The 17,244-nt window shown below is 47.8% G+C and overlaps 1 protein-coding gene across 12 annotated transcripts in view; it reads right to left on the minus strand.

Annotated features, from left to right (window-relative positions):
* Kyat1 (kynurenine aminotransferase 1) overlaps positions 1–17,244 on the minus strand; it is a 27,939-nt gene continuing 10,695 nt past the window's right edge. For 7 of the 12 annotated variants that reach the window (XM_035446472.1, XM_035446471.1, XM_027423165.2 and 4 more), the window contains 12 exons: positions 13,739–13,797; positions 6,620–6,767; positions 3,495–3,644; positions 3,326–3,412; positions 2,949–3,077; positions 2,521–2,641; positions 2,147–2,223; positions 1,967–2,056; positions 1,649–1,835; positions 1,484–1,563; positions 546–632; positions 1–466 (listed from right to left, as the gene is read on the minus strand). In XM_035446472.1, the coding sequence (XP_035302363.1) occupies positions 401–466; positions 546–632; positions 1,484–1,563; positions 1,649–1,835; positions 1,967–2,056; positions 2,147–2,223; positions 2,521–2,641; positions 2,949–3,077; positions 3,326–3,412; positions 3,495–3,644; positions 6,620–6,767; positions 13,739–13,797 (1,281 nt within the window). In that variant the 3' untranslated portion in view covers positions 1–400. Of the gene's footprint in view, positions 496–545; positions 633–692; positions 731–1,483; positions 1,564–1,648; positions 1,836–1,966; positions 2,057–2,146; positions 2,224–2,520; positions 2,642–2,948; positions 3,078–3,325; positions 3,413–3,494; positions 3,645–6,619; positions 6,768–13,738; positions 13,798–17,244 lie in introns of those variants that run through there. The other 5 variants (XM_035446476.1, XM_035446475.1, XM_035446470.1 and 2 more) reach the window with 4 other exon arrangements.

Raw genomic sequence — 17,244 nt, forward strand, 5'->3', positions numbered from 1 at the left:
TTGAGAACTCTAATAACTTAAAACTTTATTAGGAACATGAGCAATCAGGCCAGAAACAACATCTTAAGGTCACATGAGAAGAGATGGAGGAGCCCCTGAACCTCAGCAGGGGTAAGTTAAGGCTGAGGATGAGGCTGGGGCTCCATGCCTGATACTCCATCCTGCACTGTCCCAGGCAGAGAGATAAGAAATAACCACGACCCTAAAGTAACCTATAGAGGAGTAGAATGAAGTCCAATCCAAGACAGCAGTCCAGACCCTGTGGGGAAAGATTGCCAAAACCACCAAATCAATGGCCTCCTTCCTGGATGCATGCCCAGTCACAGAGCTGGGCCCTCCAGTGCTATTTCTGTGATAGGGCACAGCTAAGCCTCACTGTGTAGGGCGGGATTGAGGCGTCTCAGGGATGTAGCTCTCTTTTCCACTTCTGCAGCCTCTCATCCATGGCCTGGAGTGTGGCCTCATCCTGCAAGACACACACTAAGCCTTGTCACCCTACCAAGTGGCTAGCTGGGCCCAGCAAGGTTCTCCCAGCCTTCTCTCACCTTCACAAAACAGAAGCGGATGTAGTGGTCAAAGTCCTTCTGATGAGGCTGACTGAAGAAGATGGAGACAGGGATGGCCACCAGGCCCTGGGGAGGAGGAAGCCCATGTGTGCATACAGCCCTGAGACCCAACACTTCCAGCTCAGGTGACAGAGAATAAGGGCTTAGTGCGTCCCCTCTACCTGCTGTGGGGTCGGGAGAGAAGCCCCAGGGCATTATGCTAGGTTCCTCCCAGGGTGCAGAGAGACAGACAGACAGACAGACAGACAGACAGACAGACAGACAGACAGACACACACACACACACACACACACACACACACACACACGCAGAGAGAGACAGACAGAGACAGAGACAGAGACAGAGAGGGAGAGAGAGACAGACAGAGAGAAAGAGACAGAGAGAGACACAGAGAGAGAACAGACTGTGCAACATGCCAAGGCAGAGCTGGGGACGTACTAAGTTTGAACCTCAGTGCTCTGAGCAGGGTGATGAGAGCACGCGGGCTAGATCCTCAGCGTATAGGAGACAGCCAGACTAGAGAAGGGCAGGGGCTCTGAAAAGGAGGCTGTGCAGTCAGCCTTGTGTCAGTAGCCATGGCAAAGGTCCTTGGACTGGATGCCTCTGAATGGTGCACAGGATGTGCAATGACACCTGCTGGCCCGGCAAGAGCCCCAGCCTACCTTTTTTTTTTTTTTATTAGAAAGAAGATTATTTTACATGTTAATCCCAGGTCCCTCTCCCCCCTCCTCCCCTGCCCCCCCCCAACTAACACCCTACCTATCCCATACCCTTTCTGCTCCCCAGGGAGGATGAAGCCTTCCATAGAGGGTCTTCAAAGTCTGTCATATCCTTTGGGATAGGGCCTAGGCCAACCCCCTTGTGTCTAGGCTCAGGGAGTATCCCTCCATGTGGGATGGGCTCCCAAAGTCCCCTACCTTGTTTTTGATCATCCACTTGGCAAAGCATCTGTCGTAGGGCTCATCCTCAACACCAGGCAGGTCCGGCATCTTTCTCTCTGGGACAACAGAAGAGGTCATGCTGAGACCTAGCCACCTTGGATACCTCCCCGAATCCTGAGTGACATGGCCAGTGCCACTCACTGAAGTCTGAGATGTCTGCAATGAGGAAATAGCTGCCCTGGGGGATCAAGGGCTTGAGGCCTACTGACTGTAGGCTACGGATCATGTGGTCTCTGTTGAGCTGCATGGCCTTCGGGAGCTGCAAGAAGTAACTGCTGGGCTGTCCAAAGTGCTGCTGTTCCCGTTCAAAGCACTGGGCTACTGCGGCCTGGACAGGGCAGATGGAAGGACAGGGCAGATGGATGGAAGAAGGACAGGTCAGCTGTGACCTGTCTGGGGACTCTCACTGCCCCTCCCCCTGTCTCCTTGTCCCACCATGTGTGTTCCTACCCTTCTCACCTGGCCCTGGGTGGGACAGTGGAAGACAGAGTTCTGATGCACAGTCCGAAGGTGCTTCATGATGTTATCTGGACCCATAACCCAGCCCACCTAGACAGGACACAGTCAGTGAGGGCCTCAGGGCCAGAGGGGGCCGTTTTTAGTCCTCCCACTGTTGTCACTCAAGTGACTTACACTTACCTTCCAGCCGGTGGCACTGAAGCTTTTGCCTGCACTGCCGATGGTCAGGGTCCGTTCCCACATGCCAGGGAGGCTGGCTGTCCGAGGCCAACAAGAGCAAATGCTGAAATGCGGAAGCAGAGGGAGGGGACCCAGGGACAAGCACAGCCTCTTATGTCCTCTAAGCTGCTGACAGGACCCATTCCATTGCCTGCTCCCGACAGCCTCGGGATGCAGATGCTACTGCACTCCTCAGACCTCAGGGAGGGGAAGTGCCCGCCCATGGTCACACCAGAGCACAGTTCCACAGCCTGATCACCAGGCCTAGGCTGCTCCCAGCTTGGGCTCAAGCCCTGCTCAAGTGTCCAGGGGAAGCTGCGGCAGGCCTGGCTCACCGATGCTGATGTGCTGGTGCCCGTCATAGACCAGCCACTGGTAGACCTCATCAGAGATGCACAGGACATCGTGCTGCTGACACAGGTCAGCCACCAGCTCCAGCTCCATCTTAGAGAACACCTGTGGGATCCAAGGTCACAGTTGTGCAGCAGGCTCCACACTTGGGGACAGTCCTAGCTGGACCATCCCTTTGACCAGCTCTGTAATACTGACTCTGTGAGAATTGGTTATCTCTGGATCCCACTGCACAGAGACGTAAAGTCAGCAGGAAGTGGTAAGGCACTCGGCCCATATATCCAGGCCTTCACACCTCTGGGAGGGTTAGGGTCTCCCACTTCACACGAGGAAACTAAGGCCTGAGAGAGCTTATGCTCAAGATGAGAAGGGAAACCCAGATGCAGAGGTCTCTGAATGAACCCCCTGGTACCTTTCCCAAAGGGTTGTTGGGTGTGTTGAGGACCAGGGCCTTGGTACGAGGTGTGAACTTGCTAGCCAGTTCTGTGGGGTCCAGTTGCCAGTCATTGCTGTATTCCAATTGTCCCTTAGGAGCAGGGCACTGCAACAGGAGGTGGGAGGGGCAGCAGTATTCACTTTCCTGACAGCAACTCACGTCCCTATGCATCTGTCTCCATCTCTCTCCTTTCTGCTCTGGACTCCACCTTTACTTACACCCTCCCAGCTCAGAGGACTCTCTTCCCTTGTCCCATGCTCCAGGATCTAGTCCAGCTCAGACCTTGGGTCCCTCAACCTACCCAGCATCCCTTACCAGCCTTGGCTGACCCATAACCACTCAGCATCCCTTACCGGCCTCAGGGATACAAACACGGGCCGACCCCCAGCCATCAGGGTCATGGGTTCATAACAATCAAAAGCGGGTTCTATGATGATGACCTGGTGCAAGGGTGAGATTAGCTGTGGTCAGCACTGCCCTGAGCTAGCACTCATCCCACCCCATCCAGGTCTCACCTCTCACCTCGTCACCTTCATCCACGAGGGCCTGGAAAGCTGTGAACAGGGCCCCGTAGGCACCCACTGTCACTAGCACGTTCTTGAGTGGGTCCAACTCCTGTCCCAGCAGCTTGCCAAAGAAACTTGCCAGGATCTTTGTCAGTGGTGGGTAACCCTGCCAGGACAGCAGGGTTAGGCACCCAGGATCAGCTTAGACTCCTCCAGGTCAGCTGCACCCAGGCCATCTAAAACTTTCTAGAAAAGTCAGTTTTCTTGAGCTGAATTGTTACATCTCCTCCAGCAACCTCGACTATGGAGTCTGACTCAGAGCTGGGATATGGAGAGAACCTGACATTGTGCTTGTCTTCATCTGTGTGTTTAAAGGGTACATGTGTGCTCACCTGACCCCGACCCCAGCAGTCCCAGAGCCACAGATTATTTATTTGGGTGCACTACAAAACAGAATCCCTGAGAAATAAACTGTCTTGCCCAAGGTCATAGAAAATGTGGTACAGGAATAGCATTTTTTTTTCAAAAAGACAAAAAAACAAGAAAAAACAGCTCGCCAGTGTTGGTGCACCTCTTTAATCCCAGCATTCAGGAGGCAGAAGCCGGTGGATGTCTGTGAGTTCAAGACCAGACTGGTTTACAAAGTGAGTTCCAGGACAACCAAGGCTGTTAAGAAGAGAAACCTTGTCTCAAACAAAACAAAACAAAAATTTGCCAGGTGGTGATGGCACACGCCTTTAATCCCAGCACTCCAGAGCAGAGGCAGGCGGATCTCTGTGAGTTTGAGGCTGGCCTAGTCCACAAAGTGAGTACCAGGACAGAAAGGACTACACAGAGAGAACCTGCCTTAAAGGAAAATTATTTATTGTGTGTGCGTGTGCCTATAAGTATCATAGGAGGTCAGAGGACATTTAGTTGACTCTCTCCTTCTACCATATGGGAATCCAGGGACCAAATTCATGTGCCTTTACCCACTGAAACATTTTACTGGTCCCTACTTTGTTCTGGAATATTCCTTTACATTGTGTGAAGATGTGTCACTGTGATTGGTTAAATACAAAGCTGAATGGCCCTTAGCTAGGCAGGAAGAGATTAGGTGGGACTTCTGGAAAGCTCTGGGAGAGAGAAAGGAAGAGTCAGATGCAGGGGAGCAGGATGGGCAAAATGGAGATAAGAAGTGCATAAAAGAACATAGATTTTAAAATATGGGTTAATTTAAATTATAAGAACTAGTTAGGAACAAGCCTAAACTAAGGCCAAGCTTTGATAATTAATAATAAGTCACCATGTCATTATTTATAAGTTGGCAGCCCAAAGAAAAATCCATCTACATATGGCACCCAACAACTAGCCACATATATCCATATAACGCCTGAGAAAGCTTTAAAAAGTTTGAGGCACTGAGTCAAAAACATGACATCCTGGTGACAGTGGTCTCTCAGGTAGGCTTGACATCACACAGAGATGTGACTACTAGCTGTTGCCTGTGGGTTGGAGCTAACCACTAGAGCCAAGCACTAAGCTGAGTCACATGGTGACTGACATCACAGTTTGAGATTTGTCTCACTTTTTTGTCTCACCACTGGGTGGTGGTGGCGCACACCTTTCATCTTGGCACTCAGGAGGCAGAGACAGGCAGATCTTTGTGAGTCTGAGGCCAGCCTGGTCTACTAAGCAAAGTCCAGAACAGGCTCCAAAGCTAAACAGAGAAACCATGTCTTGAAAAACCAAACAAAGCAACAACAAAACGCAAAAGATTTGTCTCATGCAATCAAAGAATGCTGTAAATGATGCTTAATAAAGATAGATACAGATGGGAAAAAACCTCTAAACAAGTTACAGTGTGCTTACAAATGTGCATAGGCTTAAAAATGAAAAGAAAACAGGTACAGACAGTCACAGAAAAAATAGTTTATAAATAATAAGATTATTTTATTCTCTTTAAAGACAAACCATGAGCCGGGCAGTGGTGGCGCACACCTTTAGTCCCAGCACTTGGGAGACAGAGGCAGGAGGATCTCTGTGAGCTCAAGATCAGCCTGGTCTACAAGAGCTAGTTCCAGGACAGCCTCCAAAGCCACAGAGAAACCCTGTCTTGAACTCCCCGCCCCCAATAAAGACAAAACCATGTAAAAATGGAAACCACACAGAGTCTGGATCCTATATGATGTCTCCTTGACTTTAAATTTTTTGATTGCTGATGAATGAACAATAGCTGCTGAAAGACATTAGATCATGGAAACTGCTAAATTAAACCAAACTATATATTTTTAAAATGTCTTAACTTCAAAATGGAAGCCAAAAATATGTTGCACTGGGGAAGAGGTTATGGTTTTTTTTTTTTTTTTTGAGGTTATGCTTTTGTTTACACAGAAAATGAAAGGCTTCTGGATTCATTCATTCAAAGTTGATAGAGAGCAGATTTGACTGGGGGGAGAAAGAAAAGAAGACACCCATCAGGGGCCGGCCAGTCAGACATGGATGACATGGATGAAGCAATAAGTAGGACAAACAGAATGAAAGAAATGTAAAATACCCTGAGGCAAAAAAAATGAAGAGAAAGGGGTTAAATTGAATTAAAAGACCTAGTGGGACAAACCTAAGCTAAGACTGAGCATTCATAAGTAATAAGTTTCCAAGTCTTGATTTGGGAGCTAGTTGGTGGCCCAAAGAAAAAATTCAACTGCACCAGCTTGGTCTACAGAGTGAGTTCCAGGACAGCCAGGGATACAAGAAATCCTATCTCCAAAAACCAAAAAATAAAATTAAATTAAAAAGACACTATCATAGTTCAGTGTTGGCAACTATATATTGTGTGGCCCATACCGAGCAGATGGCACCTAGTCTAATGCCTCAGAAGCCCATCTTTCAGGTGTTGGCTGAGGTGCCACCTCCTCCTGGAAGCTTCCCTCCCACTACCATGCTCCACTTCCTACTTCCTCACAGCCTGGACCAGATGCTTTGGTCATGAAGGGTTCCCAATATGCCTTCTGCACTGGGATCTGAGGTACAGGACACGGGAGACTCTCAGTAACCGAAGGATGCTGAACTCCACCCACTGGGTTGTGCCCCATGAGCTTTGACACCTATGTGGTATTGATGCCTGTTCTTCATGCCCTTCAGAAGACGCAGGAGACTCACAAATGCCATGGTGTACTGGTTGAGCATGAAGTCCCCACTGGTGGCCTGCTGAAAAGCTTGCACGGCGAAGTCTGGAGGTGAGAAGTCGGGAAAGCCCTGGCCCAAGTTCACGACATCATACTCTTTGGACAGTCTGACAAACTCCACCCTGGCGACAAATAACAGAGTCAGCCCCAGGCCACCTCCCAGGAATACTTTTGCTTGTTTGTAGATCAGGGTGAACATGAAGGAGACCACTCTATAAAGACAGATGGCATGCCTCTACCCCCACCTGTGTGGGCCTCATATTGTGAGGTGGCCAGGCGCTGTACCAATTTTATGGCTCAGCCCAGGAGACTTCAAACTTTGGCCATGACCCATGGTAAGAAACATTTATATCCAAAACCATGTGCATGGCAAGTAGAAGACTCTAGGGTGTCACAGTCTACATCTTCTCCTATCTTACCCTAAATCTCACTCTGCCATTCCTTCCCCACTGCGCTGGAGAGCAAGCCAGGCAAAGCGCCACCCCTGAGCCATACTCAAGCGGCACTTACACTTTAGAGGCACCTGTTGGATAGGATGTGTTCATGTATTACTCAGAGACCCCAAAGGGATTTCCTAACATGTAATGTATCTGTCCCCAGCACAGTATGAAACACTTGGCTCACATCACCTCCTGGTGCCCTGTGTGACTCACTGTACTCTGGGCTACTCTGAGAACACAGAGCTGAGTGCCAGGCAGTGCCAGGCAGCTCCTTTGTATCTTGCCAATTGCCTTTATAATAAGCTGGTGAGATCAGGAGAGCACATTCTCTGAGTGCTATGCTCTGTTCTGGAGAATTAAGTGATCCCAGGAGGCTGTGATGGGATCAAGAAGTGTGTGTGTGTGTACATATGTGTGTGCATGTATGCATGTATGAATGTGTGCATATGTGTGTATGTGCATGTGTGTGTGTGTGTGTGTGTGTGTGTGTGTGTGTGTTTAGGGTGTCATATCTCCAGCACCTTCTACCTTTTTGTTTGAAGCAAGGTATCTTGCTGGTCTAGAATTCTACCACATAGACTAGTTGGCCAGAGAGCTTCCAGGGGGGCCACCTGTGTTGTGAAATATCATCTTAACTGGGCGAATATGTGTTACATTTGTTTATGCTGCAGAATATTACTTTAACTGTGTAAAACTGTGTTGCATTTGTTTGTGGCATTTGCTTAACCATGTAAGGATGTGTTTTTAATTATGTAAAGCTATGTTTCAGGGCTGGAGAGATGGCTTAGTGGTTAAGAGACCTGGCTGTTCTTCCAGAGGACCTGGCTTCAGTTCCCAGCACCCACATGACAGCTCACACCTGTCTGTACCTCCTGTCCCAGAGGATTTGACACCTTCACACAGACATACATGCAGGCAAAACACTAATGTACATACAATAAAAGTAAATAGTCTAAAAAAAGATGTTTCATCTGTTTCACCTTGCCTACCGAAGGCACTTGATTTGTCTAATAAAAAGCTGAATGGTAAGAAATAGAGCAAAGGATTACCAGCCTACAATCCACACTGCCAGAGAAGCTAGGGAACAAGGATGACCCCACGAGAGACACACATGGTCCCCTGGAGAAGGGGAAAGGGACAAGATCTCCTGAGAAAATTGGGAGCATGGGGGGAGGAGAGAAGAGGAGTAGGGAGGAGGACATGAGGGACCAGGATGATTGAGCCAGGGGGGAGAATGGAGGAGAGCAAGAAAAGATACCTTAGAGGGAGCCATTATAGGTTTAAAGAGAAATCTGGCACTAGGGAAATTTCCAGAGATACACTAGGATGACCCCAACTAAGTATCTAAGCAACAGGGGAGAGGCTACCTTAAATGCTTTTCCTGTATAATGAGATTGATGGCTATTTTATATGCCATCATAGAGCCTTCACCAAGTAGCTGATGGAAACAGAAGCAGAGATCCACAGCTAAGTACTGACCCGAATTCCTGGAATCCAGTTGTAGAGAGGGAGGAATGATGAGCAAAGGGGTCAAGGCCATGTTCTTGTAGACCAGGCTGGAAGTAGCTCTTGTAGATCAGGCTGGTCTCAAACTCATAGAGATCTGTCTGCCTCTGCCTCCCGAGTGCTGGGACTAAAGGCGTGCGCCACCACCACCTGGCTAAGACCATGTTGGGGAAACCCACAGAAACAGCTGACCTGAACAAGGGGGAGGCTCATGGACCCTAGACTGATAGCTGGGAAACCAGCATAGGATGGAACCAGGCCCCCTGAACATGGGTGTCAGTTAGGAGGCCTGGGCAGTCTATGGGGTCCCTGGTAATGGAACAGCATTTATACCTACTGTGTGAACGGACTTTGGGAGCCCATTCCCCATAGAGGGATACTCTCTCAGCCTAGACACATGGGGGAGGGCTTAGGACCTGCCCCTAATGATGTGACAGATGTTAATGATCCCCCATAGAAGGCCTCACCCTTTCTATGATGCAGAAGAGGGATGGGATGGAGGTTGGTGAGGGGCATGGGAGAATGGGAGGGTGAGGGAACTGGGATTGATATATAAAATAAGATTGCTTCTAATTTAAATTTAAAAAAAATAGAGAAAAAAAAGGCTAAATGGCCAATAGCTAGGCAGGTCAGGCATAGGCGGTGCTGCTGAGCAGAGAGAATACATAGGAAAAAAGATTGAGAGAAGAAAAGAAAGAGGAGAGAACAAGGGACACTCCTGGGGCACCAGACAGATAGACATAGAGAAGCAGAGAAAGTAAGATATACAGAAGTAAGAAAGGTAAAAAGCCCTAAGGCAAAAAGCAGATGAAGAGAAACAGGTTAATTTTTTGGACAGTGGTGGTGCACACCTTTGATCCCAGCACTCAGGAGGCAGAGGCAGGTGCGTCTCTGTGAATTTGAGGCCAGCATGGTCTACAGAGCGAGTTCCAGGACAGTCAGAGCTGTTATAAAGAGAGACCTTGTCTCACAAGACACACACACACACACACACACACACAGAAAGAGAGAGAGAGAGAGAGAGAGAGAGAGAGAGAGAGAGAGAAAGAGAGAGAGAGAGAGAGAGAGAGACAGAGAGAGAGGTTAATTTAAAAGAGCTAGCCAGAAACGTGCCTAAGCTAGGTCATGCATTACAAACTAATAAGTCTCTGTGTCACGATTTGGGAGTTGGTTGTTGACCCAAAAGAAAAAGCCTGGTACAGATCTGTCTCTTCCTTCCCAGTGCCAGGATTACAGGTATGCCACAACACAGGCCCTAGAGCCGGAGGGGTCATCGCTTTTCCAAATAGGCCATCTTTCCAGCCCCACACTAGTAGCCAAATGGTCACAAGCATAGACTACAGTGTGTGTCTGGGATTGGATCTGTAGTGTGTGTCTAATCCCTGATGTTATGGGTCGTGCAGGACCAAGGACAGAACACACCAGGTACACTTGGGTAAGGGGATCTAATGGTGTCTGTTGGGCATCAGCTACAGTGTCTCTGTGACTGTGACTATCTTTCCTTGTGGCCTTCCAGGGCAGGACTTCACTTTTAATTACAGCCAAGCTGTGTGCCTGCCAGCCACTTAAGAGACTCACGGTCTAGTGTAACCTGGGAGGAGAGCAAAGCGTGGGAGGGCCCCCAGGCATAGTGCCACTGTTCCCACACACAGGGCATCTGAGGAACTTTGTAAAATACACTGACCATAAGGGAAGTCTGAAAGAAAGGTGAGCCCCACTTTTTTTTAAAAGCAAAAACCAAAACCACTTTACTTTTTTCCCCTTGAGCTGGCATCTCTGTCTGCAGCCCAGGCTGGCACCAAATTCACCATTCTCCTGCTTCTGCCTCTTGAGTGCTGGTATTGCAGGCCACCGTATCTAGCCAGTAATTTATTTCAATATTTTTAATCTTTTAAAATATCTAACTTTATTTATGTGTACCTATGTGTGTGTCAACACAAGCACATGGGTACCAGGAGTCCAGAAGAGGACATCAGAGTCCCTGGAGTTGGAGTTACTGGCAGTGGTGAGCCATCTAGTGTGGGTGCTGGGAACCAAACCCCCAGGCCTTTACAAGAACAGAGAGCTCCTAACCATTGAGCCATTTCTCTAGGCCCTTGGGGTTTTTTTGTTTTTTGTTTTTTGTTTTGGTTTTTTGAGACAGGGTTTCTCTGTGGCTTTGGAGGCTGTCCTGGAACTAGCTCTTTGTAGACCAGGCTGGTCTCGAACTCACAGAGAACCACCTGCCTCTGCCTCCCGAGTGCTGGAATTAAAGGCGTGCGCCACCAACACCCGGCTTTTTTTTTTTTTTAAGATTTATTTTATGTATATGAGGGCTCTACTGACTTTATGCCAGAAGAGAGCATCAGATCCCACTACAGATGGCTGTGAGTCACCATGTAGGTCCTGGGAATTGAACTCAGGACCTCTGGAAGAGCAGCCAATGCTCTTAACTGCTAAGCCGTCTCTCCAGTCACCCCTTGTTTGGCTTTGAAAAAGAGTTACACTGTATAATCATGGCTGATCAGAAACTCTCATTGTAGATTCCAAACTCAAGGAGATCCTTTGGTCTGCTGGGCACAGTCATAAGCTACCATCTCTGGCTTTGTTTTGTGAGCTTCGGGCATTGACTTGTGACATTGGCTGACCTGAAGCTATGTAGCCTAGGCTGGCCTCGGTAATACACTTGCCTCTGCATCCATAGTGTGGGGATTACAAGTAGTATTTCCATACCCAGAATTCTCCCCAAAATCAAGGTTCCATTGTTGCTCAGGGACTTGGAACTCCTCAGCTTAGGTGACCCCAGAGCCTCTTCAGTAACTGGGAGGGTTAAGGATTCTACACTGTGATGGTTATCCTTGGCTGTCAACCTGACTATATCTGGAATTAACCAAAATCCGAGTGGCTGGGCGAACCTGTGAGGTATTTCTCATTAATCATTTGAAACGGGAAGGCCCACTTTTGATCTGGGTCTTTTGAGGTGGGAAGAGCCGCTGTTAATCTAGGCCACACCTTCTGCTGTCAGCCCATGTAAGGAGGTGAAAGGAAGCTTTTGCTCTTTGCTTGCTTGCTCTCGCTCTCCCTGGCAAATCCATTCCCTCACTGCATTACAGACTACTTCTTTGGGATTCTTGTGTGCACTGAAGACATTCAGACCCATGGACTGAAAAACTACTGGATTCTTGGACTTTCAGTTGGCTGATAGCCATTGTTGGTTAGCTGAACCATCATAGCCTGTAAGCCCTTCTAATAAAGGGCTTACAGGCTGTGTGTGTGTCTGTGTTGTGTGCACATGGGTGTGCACACATGTATTCATTCTATCTGTTCTGTTTCTCTAGAGAGCTCTCTGATGCACGTCTGTAACGTTTTCAAGTACACAGCTCTGTGTATGCACCTGGCCTAATGTACAGAAAGGGGGACGGGAAAAACTCTTTTGAACACACTTCCCACTGTGTTTACTATAACACTAATAACAATATGCACACACAATCCTTCCCTATCCTAAGTGTCTGTTAGAGCACCAGCATGGAGCCTGGGTCCCATCCCTACCACTGAGGGGGAAATACTGGCTTGCATCATACTTTCTCCTTTTTTTCCCATCATCCTGTGTATGTGTGTTATATGCATATGTGGGCACACATGTGTGTGTGAACACACACACATGTGTGCAGGTGGAGGAATAAGATTGAAGTTGAGCATCATTCTCTCTTGTTCTTCAGTGAGACAGGGTCTCTCAGTAACCCATTGCTTGCCAATATGGCTAGTCTTGCTAGTCAATTTGCTCTGAGGATCCCCAGTCTCTGTCTTTCAAGGCTGGAATCACAGACAGGGAGCCATCATTACCAGGCGTTTACGTGGGTGCTGAGGATCTGAACCATGGTCCTCATGCTTGCATGGCAAGCACCTAACCACTGAGCCATCTCCCCAGCCTCTGTATCAGACTTTCTTTCTCTTTTTTTGGTTTTTCGAGACAGGGTTTCTCTGTGGCTTTTGGAGGCTGTCCTGGAACTAGCTCTTGTAGACCAGGCTGGTCTCGAACTCACAGAGATCCGCCTGCCTCTGCCTCCCAAGTGCTGGGATTAAAGGTGTGCGCCACTACCGCCCGGCCTGTATCAGACTTTCTTAGCTTACCGCATTTCAAAGTACCTAGCAAACAAAATGAAGGCTGCCCCTTTGTATTTGTGGAAAAATGGGTTTCAGACTCCTCTACCCATACCATCTGCATATGATCTGATCCTCTTCCCACATCCTTTCCGTCCCCGCTCCCCCATGCTGGGCACAAAGCCCAGAGCCTTGAGCAAGCTATGCAGGCACTGGAGCATTGAGGTTCATCCTAGTCCTTCACACACACCTCATCTCTAGGTTACCCAGTCACTGTACATGCCATGTAAACAGCTGTTACACTGTATTGCTCAGTGACTGAGGGCAAGAAGAACAGTCTTTAGACATTTAGTAAGGGGGTCTTTCCTTTTCTGTGTGTGTATGTGTGTACAGCATTGTGTGTGTATTTTATGTATGTACCCTTGAACATGTATGCAGAGCCCAGAGTAGGTAGGCAAATATCTTGATCTGTGATTCTCTCCTTATTCCCTTGAGAAAATCTCTCTCACTGGACCTGGAGTTAGGGTGCAGAAGAACAAGCCCCAGAAATCCTCCTGTCTCTGTTCCCATAGTTACAAACAGGCACGGCATACCCAGCATTGTAAAAATATGAGTGCTAGGATCTGAATCCGGGTACTCCAGCATATGCCACAGACACTCATAGCCACTAAACCATCTCTCCATCCACAGGATGCATTTTTTTTTTCTAAAAATGCTTTTGTTCTCCAATTGGTTGAATCCCCAGATGTGTGGAAGCCATAGGTATGGAGCAGTTACCACCCATGGGAACCATGGCTTGCTGCCTGATTTGGAGCTATTGTTGCTATTCCACAAGGCCCTTCGGGGAGGTAAAATCATCTCCATCATGAATGAGTGTGTCTCCGGCTCTACACCACAGCCAAGCAGGGTGATGTTGAGACTTCAGGCTAGCCTGCTACCTTGAGTCTTGCCTCTCCTGTGCTGTGGCTGCCACTACCCGTCCTGGGTACAATGAGTGACTACAAATTAGGGATAGTCAGCCCATGGGAGAAGGGACACCCAGACACCTTCCCAACCCGTCAGCTCACCAGGGGTTGTGATCGATCCCATTCAGCCTTCGAGCCTGCAGCTGTTTGGCCATGGTGAGCTGGGTACAGAGAAGGGAAATTCAATGTGAGAATCTTGTGTGGAGTGTGAGCAACCCCAGACAGTGGCTTTAAGGTCACGGCCCCACCCTTTGCTTTCCTGGAATGGGTGGAGACTCAGTCTCAGGTAGCCAGGCTGGTCGGAACCTGCTCTCCCAGCCTACTCTTGCTGACTTTCTGCATCACCCTTCCATCCTCTGCCGAGCACTGGCAGGGTAGGTACTGTGAGGATGGAGTGAACCCGTGTTGACTCTGTGTGTCCTGAAATACAGCCCTGATGGCCAGGTTACAGATGACTCCAGAGGGCTGAGGAAGAGGGATGTGAAGGAGAAGGGTGGTACCGGGAACAATGGTCACTTGCATTGGCTTGCATAGGCTTGTCGTACACTTAGGATGACCTGACCGGTCCCTTGAGCAGATAAGAGTGTGGAGTGGGCATAGGGAGTAGTGTATTCAAGGTCACACAACACACTGACTAAGACTCAGGACTGCCAACTCCAAGCCAACTTCAAACTCTGGTGAGGGGTTGCTCACTCAGGCCCAGGAGGAGCCTGGTCACTCCCATACCTGGAGGCCACCTACTGTGGCCAGTAGAAAATCATGATGGTGGCTCAAGATCTGCTGCTAAGTTTCCATAGCAGCCAGCAGAGGTGGTGTGCTCATCTGCACACAGCATCAAAGGAATGAGGCACACAGAGACTCAGGGGAGAAGCTACTGTGGATCTTGTCATAGTACTTGTGGCAATAATCTTGGCACCTGGTCCTGCCATGTAGAAGCCTTAGGTCATGTGTGGTGTATAAGGCTTCTTAGCAGCCTAAGACTCCCGTGGATGGGAATGAGTTGGGGCCTAGCACACTGCATCTTTGCCAGCCTTGTGCTCTGCCCTTGCACTGACTCCTGGGTGGTGTCACTGTGGCTAGCACTCACAGTGTAGACCACTAGCTTATAAGACGGTAGTCCTGAGGGGACTACCTCAGTATAATAAAAATGCCAGGGCTGATTTTCTTTAGTATATTGGTTAGCAAATATTTAAATTTTTCTTCCTTACTATATTTCAATTTATTTATTTATTTTTGGTTTTTGAGACAAGGTCTCACTATGTAGCCCAGGCTAGCCTGGAACTCGTTATGTAGACAGGGCTAGCTTTGAACTCAAGAGGCTCACCTGCCTCTGCCTCCCATATTTTTCGATTTTTTTTGTTTGTTTCTTGAGACAGTTTTTTTGTTTTGTTTTGTTTTTGTTTTTTGTTTTTTTGAGACAGGGTTTCTCTGTGTGGCTTTGGAGGCTGTCCTGGCACTCCCTCTGTAGACCAGGCTGGCCTCAAACTCACAGAGATCTGCCTGCCTCTACCTCCCGAGTGCTGGGATTAAAGGCTTGTGCCACCAACACCTGGCTCAGGTTTTTACTGTGTAGCGCTGGCTGTCCTGGAACTCTCTTTGTAGACCAAGCTGGCCTTGAACTCACAGAAATCTACCTGCTTCTACCTCTGAGTGTTGGGATTGAAGGAGTGCACCACCACAGCCTGGAGTATTTTCAATTTTTTCTTTTTTTTTTTTTTTTTTTTTGGTTTTTCGAGACAGGGTTTCTCTGTGTAGCTTTGGAGGTATTGTTCAAATTTTATAAAACAAATTTTCTTTGATTTATTTTTTTGAGACGGGATTCTTACTCTATAGTCAGGCTGACTGAAACTTGCAGTAATCCTCCTGCCTCAGTCTTCCAAGTCCTAGAATTACAGGTATGAGCCATCAAGTTTGGCTAAAAATTTTATTTTTCTTATTACTATTATGTTTTGGAAAGGGTCTCAATTTGTAGTTTTGGCTGGACTGGAATTTGTAATGAGGTTCATGCTGGCTTTGAACTAATAGCAATCCTCTAGCCTTAGCCTCCTAAGTGCTGGAATTACAGATATGAACCACTATGACCAACTAAATATTTTATTTTTTCATTTTTTCTTTGCTTTTTGAGACAGGGTTTCTCTGTAGTTTTGGGGCCTGTCCTGGAACTAGCTCTGTAGTCCAGGCTAGTCTTGAAAAATGTTGGAGGCAATCATCATTTAGAAGAATGTTTGTGTTACAATATACCAATATCAATAAAACAGTCTGCAAACCAGGGTGTGCTAAGTATTACAGTATTTTTTTTTTTTTTTAATATCAGAGGGCAGAGGCTGTAGCTCAGTGGGTAGGGTGCTTGCCTCTCACATAGGAAGCCCTGGATTTTTTTCTCTAACACTGCATAACTAGGCATGGTGGCACGGACCTGTAATCCCAGCATGTAAGAGGTGGAAGTTGGGGATCAGAAGGTCACACACAACTACACAGTGAGTTTGAGGCCAGCCTGTGCCACATGCCACCATATCTTTAAAAAATAATGAAATAAAGAAATAAAAATTCCCTAATATGCATGTGTCTGTGTATGTACCTTCAGTTGTGTGATTGAACATGGGTAGGGGTGAGGCTGGAGGAAGGGAGTCACCGAGGTGCTCACAGAGCTCTTTCTCCTAGAGACTGGAACTCTGCCCCAACTCTTTCTGCTTTTCTACTTCTCAGTTCATATTTTTTATATTTGGTTTTCTGTACAGCAATTACATTATTCAATTAAGTTTTTAGATTTTTGTTTGTTTGTTTATTTTGTTTTTGCTTTTTGAGAGGCAGGGTTTCTCTGTGTAGCCCTAGATGTCCTAGAACTGGACTGTAGACCAGGCCGGCCTTGAACTCACAGAGATCTGCCCCTGCCTCCAAAATGCTGGGATTAAAGGTATGCTCTATCACAACTGGCTTAGTATTTTTTAAATTGTAATTTATTTATTGGTGGTGGGGGGGCAGTACACAAGCCACAGCATGTGTGTGGAGGTCAGAGGACAACTGGCAGGAGTCAGTTCTTAGTTCCTACTATGTGAGTCCCAGGCATCACACTCAGAACTGGTGGCAGGTACCTTCAGCTGATGAGCCTTCTCTCGGTCCTTGATGGTTTCATTTCTGGCTTTTTCGGGTTTTGTTTGGTTCTAACAAGTGAATACTTCACAATGACTGCATCGTTGCTGAACCTGAGCCTGTCTATAACCTACAGCTCCCCAATTCATCCACACAGCAGCACAACCTCTCCTTGGTGACAACAGTGCCAAGTGCATGGAATGACTGTTGGACTGGGGATGTAGCAGAGAGGGAGGGAGAGAGAGAATATGAATGAGATGAACAAGAGGCCTGACAGTGGGAGTGTTGAGGGTAGGTAGAGTGTGGTGGGGAGGTGTGGAAGGTGCAGGACACAAGGGCACAAGCTTACAGATGAGCAGAAACGAGTGGAGTTGAAGGGGGTTCAAGAAGGAGAAATAATTGGAACTCCACAAACTTGGAGTACTCAGGAGGGTGCCTTTGCAAATGGCAGTCAGTACTTGGGTGAATCAGAGAACGGTGCTGTTCTTGAGCTGTGCATAACACAATCAGCCAAGCAA

This window comes from Cricetulus griseus, chromosome 6 (genome assembly GCF_003668045.3).
Source record: "Cricetulus griseus strain 17A/GY chromosome 6, alternate assembly CriGri-PICRH-1.0, whole genome shotgun sequence".
Lineage (NCBI taxonomy): Eukaryota > Metazoa > Chordata > Mammalia > Rodentia > Cricetidae > Cricetulus > Cricetulus griseus.